The following is a 17,531-nucleotide window of genomic DNA, read 5'->3' as shown; positions in this document are numbered from 1 at the left end:
AGGTAGGGGGAGGGAGCCTTAAACCAGCCTCTATTTGGGCTTTCCAAACAACTATCACTTTAGGATGGCGAAGGCTTTCGGGAGGCGTTGAATCCTTAGAGAAGGCCTCGAATTTTAAACCTTCAGGATGCCTACATTTGCTTCTCAATTTCTCCACCTCCGCGACACCAAGACGGGATGGAGGAACACGTTTGGGGGGTTGAGGGGTCTTCTTCCCCTTTCTCTTAGAGGAAGGGGGAGGGGGTGCAGTTTGAGATTCATTAGAAACAGAGGGGGAAGGAAGATTTTCAGGATCTTGCCGCGATGGGGAGGAAGATGAAGGGTCTTGGGCAGAAGGAGAGGGCGAGCGAGAGGGTTGAGGGGCGGAGGTACAGGCCATGATGGGAGATGCCAACCCTAGGGTTTCTAGCACGCTCAATCAGAGCACCAACAGTTATACCACTACACTACGATTAAATACAAAATTGCAGTGAAGAGGATACGCGAGTTACCTAGACCGGAAAAAGATGGACGGTAAAACCTGGAGCGGAAGGGTCGTGGGAGAATGCCGGAACAGTGAGGAAATCGCCGGAAAATGCAGAAAATTCGCTCGGAAAACTTGGAGAAGAAGAATAAGTGAAAAAAGGGGAGTTCGAATCGGCTAAGTAAGATTGTACGCGGGTAACCACCAGCACGCGGGATGAACGGCACGTGGCATACGGAAGAAATCAACGGATGGGAATTTATACGGAAAGGCGAAAGGACGCAAAGGTTAAAAAGTAACCTCGGGTACGGGGAAAATGCTGTAGACTGGGCAGACATTTAATGCGGATGACGTCATCCACGCGGGCGAGTCCTCTGACTAGTTGCACCTCTCCAGAGTGAACTAGCCAGACCAGGGAGCGGGAGTAACAAAAATGCCAGAGAACAATTTACAGGGCCTCTTTTTACTCTCATAATGTCAAAATGTCAAAATGCTTATGTCTTTATGATTTACAGGGGCCAAGGAAAATAACAAAGCTTTGATGCTGATAACACACCACTGGTTGAACACGAAGAATACCCGGTTCAACCAGACTAGAGGGGGGAGTGGTTGGTGAGGAGCAATATATGCAGAGTAGGGAGAGAGTACAAATCAGAGGAACCACTCTCATCAGAGGAGCCGTATGGGTCAGAAGAACCATTTATACCAGAAGGATTTCATCCATCAGAGGAATGACTCTAGCCAGAGGAGTCATCCGCACCAGAGAAGTCATTCTTGACAGAGGAGCCCTCTCCTCCAGAGAAATCATCCGCGCCGGAAAAGTCACCATCGTCAGGGAAGTCATCGTCATCAGAAAAGTCAACTCCATCAGGGAAGTCATTACCGCCAGAGGAGATGCCCTTGCCAGAGAAGACGTGTTTACCAGAGGAGTTCTTCACGACAGAGAAGACGTGTTTACCAGAGGAATCCCTCATGCCAGAGATGTCAATATCACCAGAGAAGACGCCTTCGCCAGAGAAGACACTTCCATCAGAGGAGCCAATAAACGCGCGGGAAGGTCTCCCGCGTATTATCGAAATTACCAACGTACCCTTCCACCACGCAGGACGCATGCACCGAAGATGTTTTTACTATTCTACCCCTCCGCTTGTAAATCTATAAATAGGGCCCGAGCTCGTGTATTATTTTTTACGCTATCTCATATTTTTAATACAACAGTCATTTTTCTCTCTCGTATTAAGTTCCCGATCATTCTACTTCGCTCTTTCCGATCAGTTCCAATAGGTATAGTTTACTGTTTCATCGTGTAGTTTTAGGTGTTGGTTTCATTAAACACCACTTTCTTTTTTGTCACATTTACAGACATTAATCTCAAGGAAGGAGGCTCAGTTTCCGATGTTTGTCAAGATAATTCTTATCTTAGAGTTATGATAGCTAGGTTGATTAGTATCCATTGTATATATGTTGAAAAAGAATTACCCCTATGTGTTTTACTGAACTACTATATCAACACAGTTCGTATTGTGAAATGGAAACTGCTCAACGCCACAAGCTGAAAATGAAATAATCCAAATAAATTGACTATTTAGTAGTATTAGAATATAGGAAATTAGTCTTGTCTAGTAGAAGCAGGGAGCATTAAAAAGCAGGGCAACACTTGTCGAGCGCCGAGATACGTGAGCAATGACGCTATGCTTCATCACACACTGACACACACGCACATACACACATATCATTATATATATATATACACACGCGCACACACTACTCATTACATACTTCCCTGATTGATGATTTTGATTCGTATGCAGCCAACGGCTTGTACATTCAAGCCCGTCGCCGCTTGCAGCTTCACCGCACAATCTTTACCATTAACAAGACTTAATTGTTAAATCTTGAATTTAAATTACTTTTGTTATGTGAAAACATCATTAATATATATAATTATATATGTTCCTCCCTACTCGGGAGGAGTAACAACTGCTTCGTCGACAGTTCCGAAGCCGGTGGAGTTGTCTGGTAAGTCTCTGCACCCCATTATCTCTCTCTATTCATCTTTTTTGCTCTTTTTTTTTTTTAATTTTATTTATTTCTTTTGATATAGTATAATATGCATATGATCTTGAGCACTGACTCAGGAGCAATATTTAATCTTAAGAACATATTTATCATTTGTTTGAGTTCCGTGTTTGTTTCAGATTGCTTCGTCAGCGGCTGCCCTTTCCTTTTTTAAGCATGTCACAGCTGTGCAGTTGAAATATGGAAACAATTTGATATACATATATGCATGTATGTATTTGATACTGTTGACGCACAAGCATAGCCCGATTACTTTATTACGGGTCTTGGTCATGCTTTATTTATTTTGGTTATTTTTTACTAGTTTCTGTTTGTTGTGAGCATTAAATCACTCTCCTTAGCTTCGTTTCTCCTCGGTAAAGATACAGCTGTAAAAACTCAAGGCAGGTTTTTTGATGACTGATGAGAATCCTGTGTCGAATGAAGTCTGTTTAAGTGGGGTTTGGGAGATTTTCATCGGAAAACTTTTGCAGAGCACGAGTTCATCTTTTCTTGTCTTGTCTAAGGTTGTAAGAAAGAACTAAGTTTCCATTCTTCTAACTCTCCTCTCCGTGATTGGTTTCTTTGATAGTTGATGTTTTGTGTCAACCATAGAAGTCTTGTTCTTTTCTTTAGGACTTTCGATGGTCAACTTAAATAGCGATTTAAACTTATTATATGACATGTTGATTGCCAACTTCTCAAGTATGCTTTGCTGATGTGCATTAGCTACTATGTGTGAAATAGGAAGGGAGAGATGGGGAATCTGTGGAGTGTGTTTTGTGGGGAATCCGACTGTGCAGGCGGAGACGGAGCATCTTGTGCTGCAGATTTGAGTTTTGTGACGCAACCGTCTTCTTGCATCAATCATGTCTTGATAATTTGTTTTGATGTCCTGCTCTTGGTCATGTTCTTCTTCACCATATTTTTCAAGAAACCATTCAAGTCTTCGAGCGTGGCTGCATCTTTTCGTAGCATTTCAAGTTTGCAGCTAGCAACAGCAATTTATAATGGTTTTCTGGGATTGGCCTATTTATCTTTCGGAGTCTGGATTTTGGAAGAGAAGCTGCGAAAATCGTATTCTGTTTTGCCCCTGCATTGGTGGATGCTATACATGTTTCACGGATTAGTATGGCTGCTGCTGGGGTTAACTGTCAGTCTCAAGGGGCAGCGTTTTTCAAGAGCTCCTTTGAGGCTTTTATCCGTTCTCGTGTTCCTTTTTGCTGGAATCACATGTGGATTATCGGTTTTCACTGCCATTCTTCGTAAAGAGATGTCAGTTAAGATAATTTTGGACATATTATCGTTTGTTGGGTCGAGTATGTTGATCTTATGCGTATACAAAGGTTACAGATATCAAGAGGATGATGACGAGAGTGGTGTTTGTGATCCGTTGCTCGGTGTTGCCAATGGGAGCAGTAAAACGTCGTCTGATGGAGAGGTGACGCCCTTTGCAGAAGCAGGAATTTTGAGCAATCTTACCTTTTGGTGGTTGAATCCATTGATGAAGAGAGGGAAAGAGAAAACTCTTGAGGATGAAGATATGCCCAAGCTGCGTGAGGATGACCGGGCAGAGTCGTGCTACTTTCTATTTATAGAGATATATAACAAGCAGAAAGAATCTAGTGTTTCCAGCCCTCCCTCCATCTGGAAGATCATTCTGCTGTGCCACTGGAAAGAGATCCTCGTGTCGGGGTTATTTGCGGGCTTGAAGGTGATCGCCGTCTCTGCTGGCCCCGTGCTGCTCAAAGCCTTTATCAATGTTGCAGAAGGCAATGCTAGCTCCGAATACGAGAAATACGTGCTGGTCGCAACACTTTTCCTAACGAAGATCACTGAATCCGTAGCACAACGACAGTGGTACTTTAGATCAAGGCTAATCGGTCTTAAGCTGAGATCACTACTCACTGCAGCCGTTTACCAGAAACAACTGAAATTATCGAACGCTGCTCGACTGGTTCATTCGAGTGGTGAGATAATGAGCTATGTAACTGTTGATGCTTACAGAATCGGAGAATTCCCTTTCTGGTTCCATCAGATATGGACGACATCTCTCCAACTCTGCCTCGCGGTCATCATCCTCTTCGATGCTGTCGGACTAGCAACGATTGCATCCATAGTGGTCATAGTTCTAACTGTTCTCTGCAACATGCCTCTTGCAAAGTTGCAGCATAAGTTCCAGTCGAGGATCATGGTGGCGCAGGACGGAAGGTTGAAGGCCATGAGCGAGGCTCTTGTGAATATGAAGGTGCTGAAATTATACGCTTGGGAGACTCATTTCAGGCACGTCGTAGAGAATCTGAGAAGGATCGAAGATAAATGCCTGTCGGCTGTTCAGCTGCGTAAAGCATACAATTCCTACCTTTTCTGGTCTTCTCCTGTATTAGTCTCTGCAGCTACCTTCGGTGCATGCTATGTCATTGGGGTTCCGTTGTCTTCTAGCAATGTCTTCACTTTTGTGGCGACACTACGCCTCGTTCAGGATCCTATCAGAACGATTCCTGATGTTCTTGCAGTGTTCATTCAAGCTAAGGTTGCATTTACCAGGATAGTGAAGTTTCTCGAGGCGCCTGAGCTGGAAACTGCAAACGTCCGGGCAAAGTCGCAAGTAGATGGTAAAGCATCCAGTGTTTGTTTTAAGTCGGCTGATCTGTCGTGGGATGAGGATCCGTTGAAGCCAACACTTCGTAATATCAATTTGGAAGTTAAACATGGTGACAAGATTGCTATTTGTGGAGAAGTGGGTTCCGGCAAGTCCACCCTTCTTGCTGCAGTTCTTAGAGAGGTTCCAATAACCCGAGGAACGGTGAGTTTCTTGCCTTCTCTTCATTCATTTTATAGTGAATAATGTTGATGATTTAGGTTGTTAGTGTCGAAGCACATCATGGGACTGTTTTAAGCTTAACTAATGCTGTAACATAAATTTGCAGGTTCAAGTACAAGGATCCATTGCCTATGTCTCACAATCAGCATGGATACAGACAGGGAGTATCCGAGACAACATTCTTTTCGGGTCAGCCTTGGACAGCAAGAGATATCAAGATACGCTGGAGAGATGTTCGCTCTCGAAGGATCTTGAGCTGCTACCTTATGGTGATCTCACTGAGATAGGGGAGAGAGGCATTAATCTTAGTGGTGGTCAGAAGCAGCGGATTCAACTTGCTCGAGCTCTCTACAAGAATGCCGATGTATATCTCTTGGATGACCCCTTTAGCGCTGTTGATGCACACACGGCCACAAGCCTGTTTAACGTAAGTGTATCTGTATATTTTTTGAACTTCTAACTTTCCCGACTGTTAACTAACATGCTCGGTTGGGACGGACAGGAATACATCGTGGGTGCCCTCTCGGGGAAGACAGTTTTACTGGTGACTCATCAAGTTGATTTTCTTCCAGCTTTTGATTCTGTGTTGGTGAGTTTGGATTCATTTGGACAGAGATGTTTCATTTTTCCTTTTATGAGAAATTAAGTATTTCCACTTTGGTTTTGACAGTTGATGTCGGATGGTGAGATTTTGTGTGCGGCTCCATATTCTCAATTGCTGGACTCGAGCAAAGAATTTCAGGATCTTATTCATGCTCACAGAGAGACTGCTGGTTCTGAAGGGCTCTCGGAGATGACTGAGACCCGAACGAGTGCAGCTTCCTTAAAAGAGATTCGTAAGAGTTACACTGAGCAGAACGTGCCAGCAGCCGGGGTTGATCAGTTGATAAAAAAAGAAGAGAGGGAGATCGGAGATACTGGATTTAAGCCGTATATCCTGTATCTAAAGCAGAACAAGGGATTCTTGACGTTCAGCGTGGCTACTCTCTGTCACATAGCGTTTGTTGTTGGTCAGATACTACAGAATTCTTGGATGGCAGCAAATGTTGATGATCCGAATGTCGACAGCTTGAGATTGATCCTCGTATATTTGATCATCGGGGTCGTATCAACACTGTTTCTTCTCTGTAGAACACTAACCACTGTTGCTATGGGCCTGCAGTCGTCAAGAGCATTGTTTTCGCAGCTGCTAATATCATTGTTCCGTGCACCAATGTCGTTTTATGACTCTACGCCATTGGGACGAATACTGAGCCGGGTAATCCAAGCTGGAACTGATCTTTTCACATGCTATGATATCCTTAAAACTAAATATGTGTGCATGATTTTTTTGGCACAGGTCTCTGCTGATTTGAGTATCGTTGATCTCGATCTCCCCTTCAACTTGATATTCACAGTTGGATCGACTACGAATTGTTATGCTAACCTTGCTGTTTTGGCCATTATAACATGGCAAGTTTTGTTTGTTTCCATACCAATGATCATTCTGGCTATTCGACTACAGGTAGCTGTTTCGTTTTTCACTACGGATACAGAGTTTATAGGCGTTGTCTATGTTTAAACAATTATTCTGATTCAAATTTTTATATCTACAGAGCTACTACTACTGCTCTGCGAAAGAGCTGATGAGGATCAATGGAACCACAAAATCTCTTGTAGCTAACCATCTTGCTGAATCTGTAGCTGGAGTCACTACGATACGAGCTTTTAACGAGGAAGATAGGTTTTTTGCAAAGAATCTTCAACTGATCGACACGAATGGCAGTCCTTACTTCAACTATTTTTCAGCAAATGAGTGGTTGATTCAAAGGCTGGAAACCATTAGTGCAACAGTTCTTTCCTTTGCAGGACTTTGTATGGTTTTACTTCCGACTGGAACTTTCAGCTCTGGTGCGTGATAGTACTAATTTAAAACATATGTTTCGTGGTTATCATCTTACTGCATTTCTTACATGACCTTCAATATTTGTTGCAGGATTCATTGGAATGGCTTTGTCATATGGTCTGTCACTAAACATGTCCCTGGTTTTCTCCATTAATAACCAGTGTATGTTGTCCAACTACATAATTTCTGTCGAAAGACTCGACCAGTATATGCACATACCGAGTGAGGCCCCGGAAGTGATAGAAGAGAGTCGACCACCAACCACGTGGCCAAGTGAGGGTAGAGTAGAGATTCAAGACCTGCAGGTAACCTTTCTTTGCCTTAGTTCTCAGGTATCATCAGCCTGTTTTAAAGGCATGCATAACGAGTCGTTTTGATTTAAACAGATCAGATATAGAGCAGATGCACCACTTGTTTTACGTGGGATTAGCTGCACGTTCGAGGGAGGACATAAAATTGGCATTGTTGGTCGAACTGGCAGTGGGAAAACTACTCTAATCAGTGCCCTCTTTCGTCTGGTGGAGCCAGTGGGAGGGAAGATCGTGGTAGATGGAGTCGACATCTCCACCATTGGGCTTCATGACCTAAGGTCTCACTTTGGGATCATACCTCAAGACCCTACTCTTTTCACTGGAACTGTGAGATTCAATTTGGATCCATTGGGCCAGCACAGTGACATGGAGATATGGGAGGTAAACTTTTCGAACAATTAGTCTCTTATGATCGATGAAAATTTGAGTGTAGTCTTTTCTAATCGTTGCATTTTGACGTTTTCCTTTTTGGCTCTTGTTTTCTTTGTCGAAATGTATAGATTCTAGGGAAATGTCAGCTCAAAGAGGTTGTTCAGGAGAAAGAAGAGGGGTTAAATGCATCTGGTAAGCTTCAAAAAACTGGATAATTGAATAGGGTTCATCAATCCTCATTAAGTTTATTACTCAACACTAGGGCTTATTAATCACAATTATGATTTAATAAAACTGATGCACTGGGGTGTTCCTCTTGAATGGATTCTAGTTGACAAACTAAATGTGATTACAGTTGTGGAAGATGGATCCAACTGGAGTATGGGGCAGCGTCAGTTGTTCTGTTTGGGGCGTGCCTTATTGAGACGGAGCAAGGTTTTGGTTCTAGACGAAGCAACTGCTTCGATTGACAATGCAACTGACACGATCTTGCAGAAAACTATAAGGACGGAGTTTGCAGATTGCACGGTCATCACGGTGGCTCACAGAATACCCACAGTGATGGACTCCACGAAGGTTCTCGCCATCAGTGATGGTGAGTGTTTCCAGCACTGAGACATGAGATTGAGTATGTGACATAATTTAATAAACAAGTGAATCTGTGATTTGATAAACAGGTAAGTTGGTGGAGTATGATGAACCGATGAAGCTGATGAAGAGAGAAGATTCATTGTTTGCTCAGCTTGTGAAGGAATATTGGTCGCATAATCAGGCTGCACAATCGCAATAAATCCAACTGATTAATTTGTTCATGATTATGAATCAAAATGATCCAACTTTAATCCTGACATGTAATCAAGTATTAGAATATGTAGAACTTGAGCTTTTGCGGAATGAAGTCTTTGAGTAAACCATGCAGATTTCAATTTCATTATACTCAAATGCAACGGACAAAAATATACACCAAATTGAAGGTTTGTATAACATTAATGATCAGAAATCATATAATTTTATTTAGATGAATATTCAAATCACAGTGATTTCATGGTCCTCCCAGTATGGCATTTTCGATATCTTCTCTACTGAGGGCATAGCTGAATCTTCTTTCGACATCTTTCTCAAGATTCCCTGCTCCACTCTTGAGATACCTGCACAACCAACATGTTCAACTAAATTACATAATATCAAGATTCAAGAATGTAAGTCAGATATTAAGCAACTAAAGGAGTAAACTTATCTCCTGAGTTTGATGAATACCCTTTCTAAAACTACAGCTTAGCTTTTTTAATGCTTGACAAGTACTATAAATTTTGTGCAACCCTAAAAAGCCACAACTTGATTGAAGATGCCAACATGTATTCTTATGAATGAGAGACTACTTATTTAACAAACTAAAAGATATCATTACCAGACAAATTATTCCAACAAACATTATCTCCACTAGTTTAACATGATCAAGTAGAAATATATTGTGAAGATAGATATTCAACAAGAACGTTTTTCCATAAGTCCATGTAGACCTCAAATCAGGGGCTGCAGATAGATCTCTATGGTAAAGATAAAGAACCTAATTTCTGTTTTAATAGAGAACGAAGTTAGTTCCCATCCATAAGTCAAAATCAACTCGAGTTCTATTTCAAAAAAATTAAAATTACATAGATCTCTATTGTAAAGAACTTGTAAGGAACATAACATTTGAATGTTATCAGATGAAAAGAATATTACCAATCCACTCTGTCAATAATGACTCAAGTGAAGGCAAAGTATTCAAATATCAAAAGGAGCTCTTGAATAAAACAACTCTTTGCTAAAATATGTGATATATCTCCAAATTTATGTAGAGACAAAGTTAATCAAAATAAGTATTTGGGATAGAGTTTTGCTTGGATCTAGTTCTTGGTGTTAAATGATCACCATTTCCTACAGCAGCCAAACTGCTACTCATTTGACTAAGGACAAGATCTTTAATGAAATGAATAGGCACATTGATATTGAATGTTAGTTTGTTCGTGACACTTTTGCTCATGTAGCATTTTTTTTCATGAAAAGATTCCTATTCACGACAGTCCTACAGATATGTTGAGTAGGGCTCCTTGAGAAGTTAAACTCAAATATTACTTGTTTTCATTAGTATTGCAGATCGCTGCATCATAGTGGTGGAGGTGGATCAAGAGCACCGTCTTCGATTTAATAAAATTTAAGTCAAACCGAAGATCTGTTACATGCTTTGAAACTTAAAATAATGATTTTTCTACAAAGAAAAATAGTTCAAACTAGCTTTGAGTGCTTAAAATATGTTGCATCTCTAAAGAAAAGTTCAAAGTGACTTCAACTTCACCATCTTATTCTACTGCATTTTCTATTGCATGGTATGTTTCGATTTCGATCTTTCTTTTTAACTCTCAATTATTAGTTCCTACTTACTAAAAATCCCTCTCTTCCCTAGAGGCTTATCACCATCATTTTTATATACTGGAATGTCTACCTTCCTGTAGGCTGGCTTACCAAGTTATCATCAAAAAAATTCTCCCTCGATCCATACACTCATTAGTAGTTGAACCACATAAATACTTATTTCGCTTACTCTCGGTTTATTATAACATATATACCCTTTAAAACAAAGAAAGACTAACAAAATATCATGCATACATAAAATCACTTGATACCCAAAAACATACTCCAACAAATAAGTTTTACTAGTTAGAACAAGAAACAAAATGCAAACCACCAATTTCAGTCACATGACAATCAAACAGCCCCTAAAAAATCTTGAATAATACTCAGCAGACAAACTTGAGGAAAAAATCAATCTTTAGAAGCACAAACCTTATGTACAAATCAGTGACATCAAGCGAGAGCTGTGCATGCCAATCAGGCTTCTCCACAAACCAAACAGCTCTATCATCTCTGCTCTGATAAAAACCTAAACTCCTCAGCCACGCCTCCACGCACGGCAAACTGTGAGAATACAACGCTTTCTTTTTATCCGGCAATTTTTGCAGCCACTCGTCCGCAGCCTCTGCAACTCCCGCCTCTTCTTCCGACGATTTGCGCCGAAAAAGGGACCTTCTAGAAATCGACGCTGAGGAGGAGAAATGTGGACAGGGTCCGAATTTTCTGAAAATTGAAGGGCTTGTTGATGAATATAACCTTGGGCTAGAGAGTGGTGGATGCGGGAGAATTGAAAATTTGAAGGCAGAAATTGAGGGCATTTTTATCTATTTTTGGGTCCCTTTCCCTTTTCTGGTTTTAATTGCTTTTCAGAGATGAGATTGAAAGTGGAAAATGGTGAGGAAACGTAGACTGTTTTAGAGTTGAAGACCCCATGCATAGAATTGGAAAAGTGGAGAAGATGAAGATAGGGTTTAGTGCGTCGTCGTTTTGCTTTTTCAACTAATCACACATTATCATAAGTCGAAACTGCCCCTAAAAAGCGCACAAAATATTTAAAACATTCGCCCGCCACTTCTTATTGTTTTCCCGCCCGCAGCGCATATTAGATTTCCCCCTCCGATCTTATCCCATTTTTTCTCCTGTCGCTCACTTTGATGCCGGAACATTACACATCCGGCGCACGTTAGTCTTGCCACCGCCAAATGAACCCTCCGTCAATGTTGCTGGCGGATCGGCAGCCACTGGATTTCTCGGAAACTCAACGTTTAGTCCTCCTCATTGACCTAGATCCAATTCTCACACTCCAAAACCCTTCCTCCTACTTCTCCGCCGTCATATCCGCCGCAAACCGCCTCCTCCGTTTTCCTCCGCTTTCCGCCACCCTCTCTGCCTTCAAACTCTTCTTCTCCTCCCTCTCTCCGCTGCGTTCTGCCGCAGCTCTCCCCCGCCTACTCTCTACACGTTCCCTCTCCTTCAATCTCCCTCCGGAGACTCTAGATTCCCTCTCCACCACATTAAATTGCATATCTAGCCTCACTGATCTGCCGAATTCAACGTGCTGCCCCCGTGCATCGTATGCCGCCAGCTCGTTGCTTCAGTTAGTTCATGACTATGCGTGGGAGAGTGAGCTGGATAGACTTTCAGGTGAGGGTGGATTTACAGATGGAGGTTTTGTGAAAATTCCTTCTAATTTGATTATTCTGTTTTCGCCAATTGGCCAATCAGTTAATTCTTTAGTTGATTATCTGGAGATGCGTGAGTTTAATGATGCATTTTGCGTTGTTCGAGAAGCATTTTCTGTTCGGGATATCCATTTGTGCTGGGTTGATGTCAAGATTGATGAATCTGAAATTGATAAGAAAAATGGATGCGGGGAAAGATTAGTGGCGATGAGGGATGAGATCAGGAAAATTGGATGGGGTTTTTGTTCTAGTGATTTGATTGTCTTGTGCTCGGTTTTGTTGCCTCTAGCGCTGATCTATCCCCAAATTGGGGTGTCGTTCAACTTTGTTGATTTTGGTGGTATTGGTAGAAGAAAATATAGTGGAGAATTGAATCTTGAGATATTGGATGTGAAAGGGAAGCCTTTAGAATGTAAGTTCTGTGAACTTGAGCTTGTGATCCTAAAGAGTCTGTCTTGTACTGTTGAAACTGATGATATTTTTAATGGCATGGAATCTAGAGATTCACAGAGTTTCTACAGTCGAAATGCATTTTGGAATCAATTTGGTGAAGGAACGATGAAGCTACATGTTAAGAATGTTCATAGCTATAACACGCATGAGAAGGCTGGAGGCTCATCAGATATCATTTTGGTACGTGAGTGTTTTCAGGAGTCGCAAAGAAACAAGAAGAAGAGTGGTGCTGACTTCTTCTCAGACAGGGTTCTTGAGATGCTGCACGAAGAAATGGGCGGATTGACTTACAGAAATCATTTGCCCACCTGGCAAATGTTTTTGAGTTTTCTTCATATGAATGGTTATTGGGCCTCGATTTCCCTCTCGAGTAGTAATGGAGATACATTAATGGGTAGTCTCAAGCCTTTTACAGCTCATTTGGCTGTACTCCACATCTCAGATGCTGATTCTCTGAGAGGTAGAAGTGGATTTGATGGCACCACCCGTGATGCCTGCATTGAGGAAATGAATGACTCAAACGCATGTTCAGGCTCCCAAACAGATGCCTCAACGTCTGGTAACTGTAAACAGTATGGAGATGGAAAAAGGAAAAGGAACCAAAGGCATCTCTATCAGGAGATGACATGGAGTTCTTTTCGTAAAGAAGGTTTTGAAGGATCAAATTTCGACTTGTTTGAGCTTTATACTGCCAGATATTTGGAAAAATCCAAGAAGCTGAAGTTCCTTAAATGCTGGATGAAACAAATTAGCAAAGTCGAAGAATGTTTGTTAAAAGCAATGCCTGGAACCAAGTGCATTGAGGAAACTTCTGGTTGTAATGTTTTATCGCCCAAGTCTTCTCCAGTGCAAGAGGAAGTTGTGCCTGTTTCGAAAGTAGAGACTCTAGATGCATTTTTGAACATTCTCTCTAAACGAATCCATCATGGTCTGGAGTCGGGTATGGACTTGCAGAAGCTGGCTGAGCGAGTTGTCAAATCCTCCATTCATTGGCTGCATAAAAAGCGTGAGAGTGAAATTAACACCGAAGCTCAACAATCGGCAGGAACTTCAGATGATCCTAATATTGAGGATGTAGGTGAGAAGTTAATTAAACTCCTACTTAGATCACCTAAGGAAATGAAGAAGGTACACCAGGATCCAAGTTCCTCTTCATCATCAGAAGCTATAGTTCGAGAGTATCCTTTCTGTGATTTTTTTGGTTTGAGGCAGTAAAATGTATTTTACTCTAGTTTTCCTTTTCTAAAAAAAATTCTTAGTCCTTGGTTGTCCCTTGATTTGCACAAGATATGAGCTGCAGATTCTACTTCGAATGGAGATTCTGCGACCAGATGTTGCAGCGGTGATGAGTGACTCAAGAAAACAGAAGCTACTGCAGCAGATATGCTCCCAGTTAGAGATCATTCAGTTCCTCGTGGCTGGTGGAATTCATGGTCATGTTAGCTTATACGATTATGTTGAGCGTACTATCAAAGCAAGGTAAACACTCTTCTCCAATCATCAATACGTCCATGTAGCAATTTATGTATTTAGCCTTTTCTTTTAATGTAGCTAAGCATGAATAAAAGATGCAGAACTCAAGTAAACTTTCTTGAAAGTACAAGAATTGTGATACAAGCAATAAAGCATTCTGGATTAATCTATTTTCTGCTCTTTTGGTTACTCATATTGTTTGTTTGTGAGTGAGCGTCATCCCCCTTTTGCGGTTGTAACTGGTTAACCAATTTCTTCTGTGCTACGAATAAGTCCTGCATCAAGAAATATGAAACTGCGGTCTTATTATTATAATTTTTATGATAAACTTTTGATCTACGAGCCTTCATTCCTGAATGGTATTCAATATACAAGACTAGCAATATCAGCGACCTTGTGAAAATGTGGTCGCATGTCACAAAGGAAATCTAATTTAAAAAAATTAAAAGGTCTCAATTGAGCGGTATTCAATGAATAAACATGAAGGGAGGAGTTTGGTTTGAGTTCTAACATCCATATTTTGTACAGGTATTCAGCCAAACTAGAAGATGTTGTGAAAGGCATATACAGTGAAATGGACTTGCTGCCATTTGGTGAGGAAGATGAAGCTCCGAGCCTCCTGTTTAACAGTGAGGATAGCAATCAATCATGGAGAGATAAGTACGACAGAAAAGACAAGGCCGAGGCCAACAGCCTCAACCATTCAGTCTCCACTGAAGGAGAGCCCTCACATGATAGTCTACAAGAGAGTGGAATAGATGATTATACACGCAGCCTTAATGAAGCTCGCGAGAGAAGGGAGAGGGCTCGAAGATTTGCACCCTTTGTAAGCAAGGCTCTTGATCTGCAGAGAGTCTGGGCACCTCAGCAACAACCCAAGGCAACGAAATGTAAGTATGATCCTCGTCCCAGCAAATCAAAACGGAAGGATAAGCAAAATCACAGCTACAGTGTGGTTTGTGAGACTCCAATGACTGGAAATAAACGCGCTTGCTCTAGAGCTGGAACTCATGATCTTGGCAGCTCGTCGTCTTCTACTGTTTCCAAGGCTTTGTTTCAAGACTGATGATGATTCCCTTCAATCGAGTTATACAGAAACTAACACTGATGTTAGAAAAACTAATGGCCAATAAGTTGGTGAACAAGCATTTGTTTTCATTACTGTCATGTAGATATCTTATTTACTTGCACAGTTTTTTTTACCATGTATTCAGCACTTTAAACGTTGTAACTGATGTATAATGTATTCATACTCCTTACTTTTCACACCTTAAATCGAAAAATCGTGGTGTCACCATGTTTGTCGCTTTCACGTAGGAGTGAATGGCGTTATTCCAACTCTTTTTGTTTTTGTTATTCCGAAGAGAATGCATTATTGAAAGTCTTCCGATCAAACAATAATTCATTTGTTATCTATTTTATTGGAGCATGTAGACAATGAAGACTTTATGACGAATATACTTGTATTCACTAGTGTAACATCCCAATTTACCCCAATATACAAATGAAATAAAATTCTTGGAATGTTCGCCCAACAACTGGAACCGGACCGGTCGGAACCTCATCGCCGGAGGAAATGTTGGAAGAAGAAGACATTTTTTAAAAAAAGAAGAGAAATAGATGAAGAGAGAAATGAGTAAAATATGGCATAAAGATGTATGAAAAATGAGTATTTATAAAAGAAAATTAGAAATAAAGTGTTGGTGCCATTAAAAAAATAATTGTAAATTGCTCAGAATAGTCCATAACCTCAACATTTCAAATTATTTTTTTATTGGGCCGTGCAAATGACACATTGCTCTCTCTCTCTCTCCTCGCGCATCGAGCCAGGGCCGCGCTTCAATCCGAGGCCCCAACAACGGTATGCGGCTCGAGTGAGCCGGGCTTGCGCTCGCTCCACGAGCCGTGCTGCTGATGCTGTTAGCATATATGTAAAATTTTGTGAATATTCAAATCCCAATTAAATTATCAATCTCTAATTAAAATTTTAATTAGAATGAACGCATCATGCATATTCAAATACAAGAGGGTGTGCTTCTAACATACTTCATCTATTCGCGATATCGTTTCCATATTTGCCATTTCGGTCCGTCCGCGATATCATTTTCACTTCCATTTATAGAAGTAGGGTCCACAAACATCCACTTACAACAATAGTGGGACCCAAACTTCACTCACTACAATATCCACTACTATATATATCTACTATTATTCATCACTTTTTTTAAAACTCGCACGGTTCATAATGTGAAACGATATCACGGACGGAGAAAGTATATAAGATGAAATAAAATACTAATAATTGATTATCAGATAAACAGTTTACATTTGAATGCATCAAAACAATATTATTAGTTGACTTCATCAACCCTCCAATTGCATTGGCAGACATTCACTAGTCAAAATATTCCCAATCCCATAATTAGAGTTTACTTTTATATTACTTGTAGATTATAAAAAAATATCCTAAAGAGTAAAATACTAAAGTTTTCAACCCATCTTATAACTTATTTCTATAAATAACATACCTTAACTAAATGTATACTCGCATAAATCAAACATAATGGAAAGTAGACGCCAATTCCTATCTCCACTCCTCCTCCTCCTCTTCCAAGCCCTCCTCCGCACCTCAGCGAGAGGCGGCATCGCCGTCTACTGGGGCCAAAACGGTAACGAAGGCACTCTCGCCGACACCTGCGCCACCGGCAGATTCGCCTACATCAACATCGCCTTCCTCAACAAATTCGGCGGCGGCCAAACCCCCGAACTCAACCTCGCCGGCCACTGCAACCCCGCCACTAACTCCTGCCGCGTCGTCAGCGACGGCATCCGTGCCTGTCAGAGCCGTGGCATCAAGGTCATGCTCTCCATCGGCGGCGGCATCGGAAACTACTCTCTCTCGTCCAGAGACGACGCCCGAGCTTTCTCCGTTTATCTGTGGAACAATTTCCTCGGCGGCGGCGGATCAGCCTCCCGCCCCCTTGGCGACGCCGTTTTGGACGGCGTGGACTTGGATATCGAGCTCGGATCGCCGCTGCACTACGACGATCTGGTAAAATATCTGAAACGATTGGGGAAACATGGGAGAAAAGTGTACGTCACCGGCGCTCCGCAGTGCCCCTTCCCCGATCGGTTGATGGGGGCGGCACTGAACACGAGCCTCTTCGATTACGTTTGGGTGCAGTTCTACAATAATCCTCCATGCCAGTACACGTCGGGAAACCCGAAGAATTTGGAGAATTCGTGGATGCGGTGGACGCGATCGGTTAAAGCGGGGAAGATATTTCTAGGGCTGCCGGCGGCACCGCAGGCCGCCGGTAGCGGATTCATTCCGGCGGATGTGCTTACTTCGGAGATTCTTCCGGTGATACGGAGGTCGAAGAAGTATGGCGGAGTGATGCTGTGGTCCAAGTATTGGGATGATCAGAGTGGTTACAGCTCCGCCATTGTTAAAAGTGTGTGAACTTGTTTGGTTGCGCCATTTGCACTTCACAAATAATTAGTATTTGAATTTGGTCTAAATTTTTCATTTTGTTGTGTTGAATGTGATCACCTCGCCGGTGTGTATATGGACTAGTTTTACCTTCAACTCAGTGTGAGAATGGTATTATTCAAA

General features: G+C 41.6%; 4 protein-coding genes across 6 annotated transcripts; 3 read left to right on the top strand and 1 right to left on the bottom strand.

The window, feature by feature from the left end:
- Positions 1–1,801: 1,801 nt before the first annotated feature.
- LOC131014596 (ABC transporter C family member 10) lies at positions 1,802–8,824 on the top strand. Of its 3 annotated transcripts, none has more exons than XM_057942611.1 (13): positions 2,228–2,482; positions 2,662–2,752; positions 3,269–5,327; positions 5,452–5,772; positions 5,848–5,934; positions 6,016–6,603; positions 6,685–6,849; positions 6,941–7,235; positions 7,321–7,535; positions 7,617–7,922; positions 8,042–8,105; positions 8,269–8,508; positions 8,591–8,824. In XM_057942611.1, coding segments are annotated over exons 2-13 (4,455 nt in total). In that variant the 5' UTR covers positions 2,228–2,482; positions 2,662–2,750; the 3' UTR covers positions 8,704–8,824. The 3 variants fall into 3 exon arrangements, with proteins under 3 accessions (XP_057798596.1, XP_057798594.1, XP_057798595.1); XM_057942612.1 differs by having other exon boundaries at positions 2,662–3,048; XM_057942613.1 differs by lacking the exon at positions 2,662–2,752 and having other exon boundaries at positions 1,802–2,482.
- Positions 8,815–11,319, bottom strand: LOC131014600 (uncharacterized). Its single transcript, XM_057942619.1, has 2 exons — positions 10,740–11,319; positions 8,815–9,061 (listed from the first exon to the last, which is right to left on the bottom strand). Exons 1-2 carry the CDS (start codon positions 11,123–11,125, stop codon positions 8,956–8,958), a joined length of 492 nt encoding a protein of 163 aa, XP_057798602.1. The 5' UTR covers positions 11,126–11,319; the 3' UTR covers positions 8,815–8,955.
- Positions 11,320–11,389: 70 nt separating this feature from the next.
- LOC131014597 (uncharacterized) lies at positions 11,390–15,227 on the top strand. The gene is made up of 3 exons (XM_057942614.1): positions 11,390–13,620; positions 13,730–13,921; positions 14,444–15,227. The coding sequence occupies exons 1-3, from the start codon at positions 11,510–11,512 to the stop codon at positions 14,979–14,981; spliced, it is 2,841 nt and encodes a 946-aa protein (XP_057798597.1). The 5' UTR covers positions 11,390–11,509; the 3' UTR covers positions 14,982–15,227.
- Positions 15,228–16,341: 1,114 nt separating this feature from the next.
- LOC131014598 (acidic endochitinase) lies at positions 16,342–17,531 on the top strand. Its single transcript, XM_057942615.1, has one exon. It carries the CDS (start codon positions 16,479–16,481, stop codon positions 17,376–17,378), a length of 900 nt encoding a protein of 299 aa, XP_057798598.1. The 5' UTR covers positions 16,342–16,478; the 3' UTR covers positions 17,379–17,531.

The sequence above is a fragment of the Salvia miltiorrhiza genome, chromosome 3 (genome assembly GCF_028751815.1).
Source record: "Salvia miltiorrhiza cultivar Shanhuang (shh) chromosome 3, IMPLAD_Smil_shh, whole genome shotgun sequence".
Lineage (NCBI taxonomy): Eukaryota > Viridiplantae > Streptophyta > Magnoliopsida > Lamiales > Lamiaceae > Salvia > Salvia miltiorrhiza.
This window is presented reverse-complemented; position numbering and strand designations above follow the sequence as displayed.

Coding starts and splice junctions, on each gene's coding strand:
- LOC131014596 (XM_057942611.1), top strand. Junction 6,850..6,940: donor TTCTGGCTATTCGACTACAG/GTAGCTGTTTCG, acceptor TTATATCTACAG/AGCTACTACTACTGCTCTGC. Junction 7,923..8,041: donor GTGACATGGAGATATGGGAG/GTAAACTTTTCG, acceptor CGAAATGTATAG/ATTCTAGGGAAATGTCAGCT.
- LOC131014600 (XM_057942619.1), bottom strand. CDS start 11,125: ATGCCCTCAATTTCTGCCTTCAAATTTTCAATTCTCCCGCATCCACCA. Junction 9,062..10,739: donor GTCACTGATTTGTACATAAG/GTTTGTGCTTCT, acceptor TTGGTTGTGCAG/GTATCTCAAGAGTGGAGCAG.
- LOC131014597 (XM_057942614.1), top strand. CDS start 11,510: ATGAACCCTCCGTCAATGTTGCTGGCGGATCGGCAGCCACTGGATTTC. Junction 13,621..13,729: donor TCAGAAGCTATAGTTCGAGA/GTATCCTTTCTG, acceptor GATTTGCACAAG/ATATGAGCTGCAGATTCTAC. Junction 13,922..14,443: donor GAGCGTACTATCAAAGCAAG/GTAAACACTCTT, acceptor TATTTTGTACAG/GTATTCAGCCAAACTAGAAG.
- LOC131014598 (XM_057942615.1), top strand. CDS start 16,479: ATGGAAAGTAGACGCCAATTCCTATCTCCACTCCTCCTCCTCCTCTTC.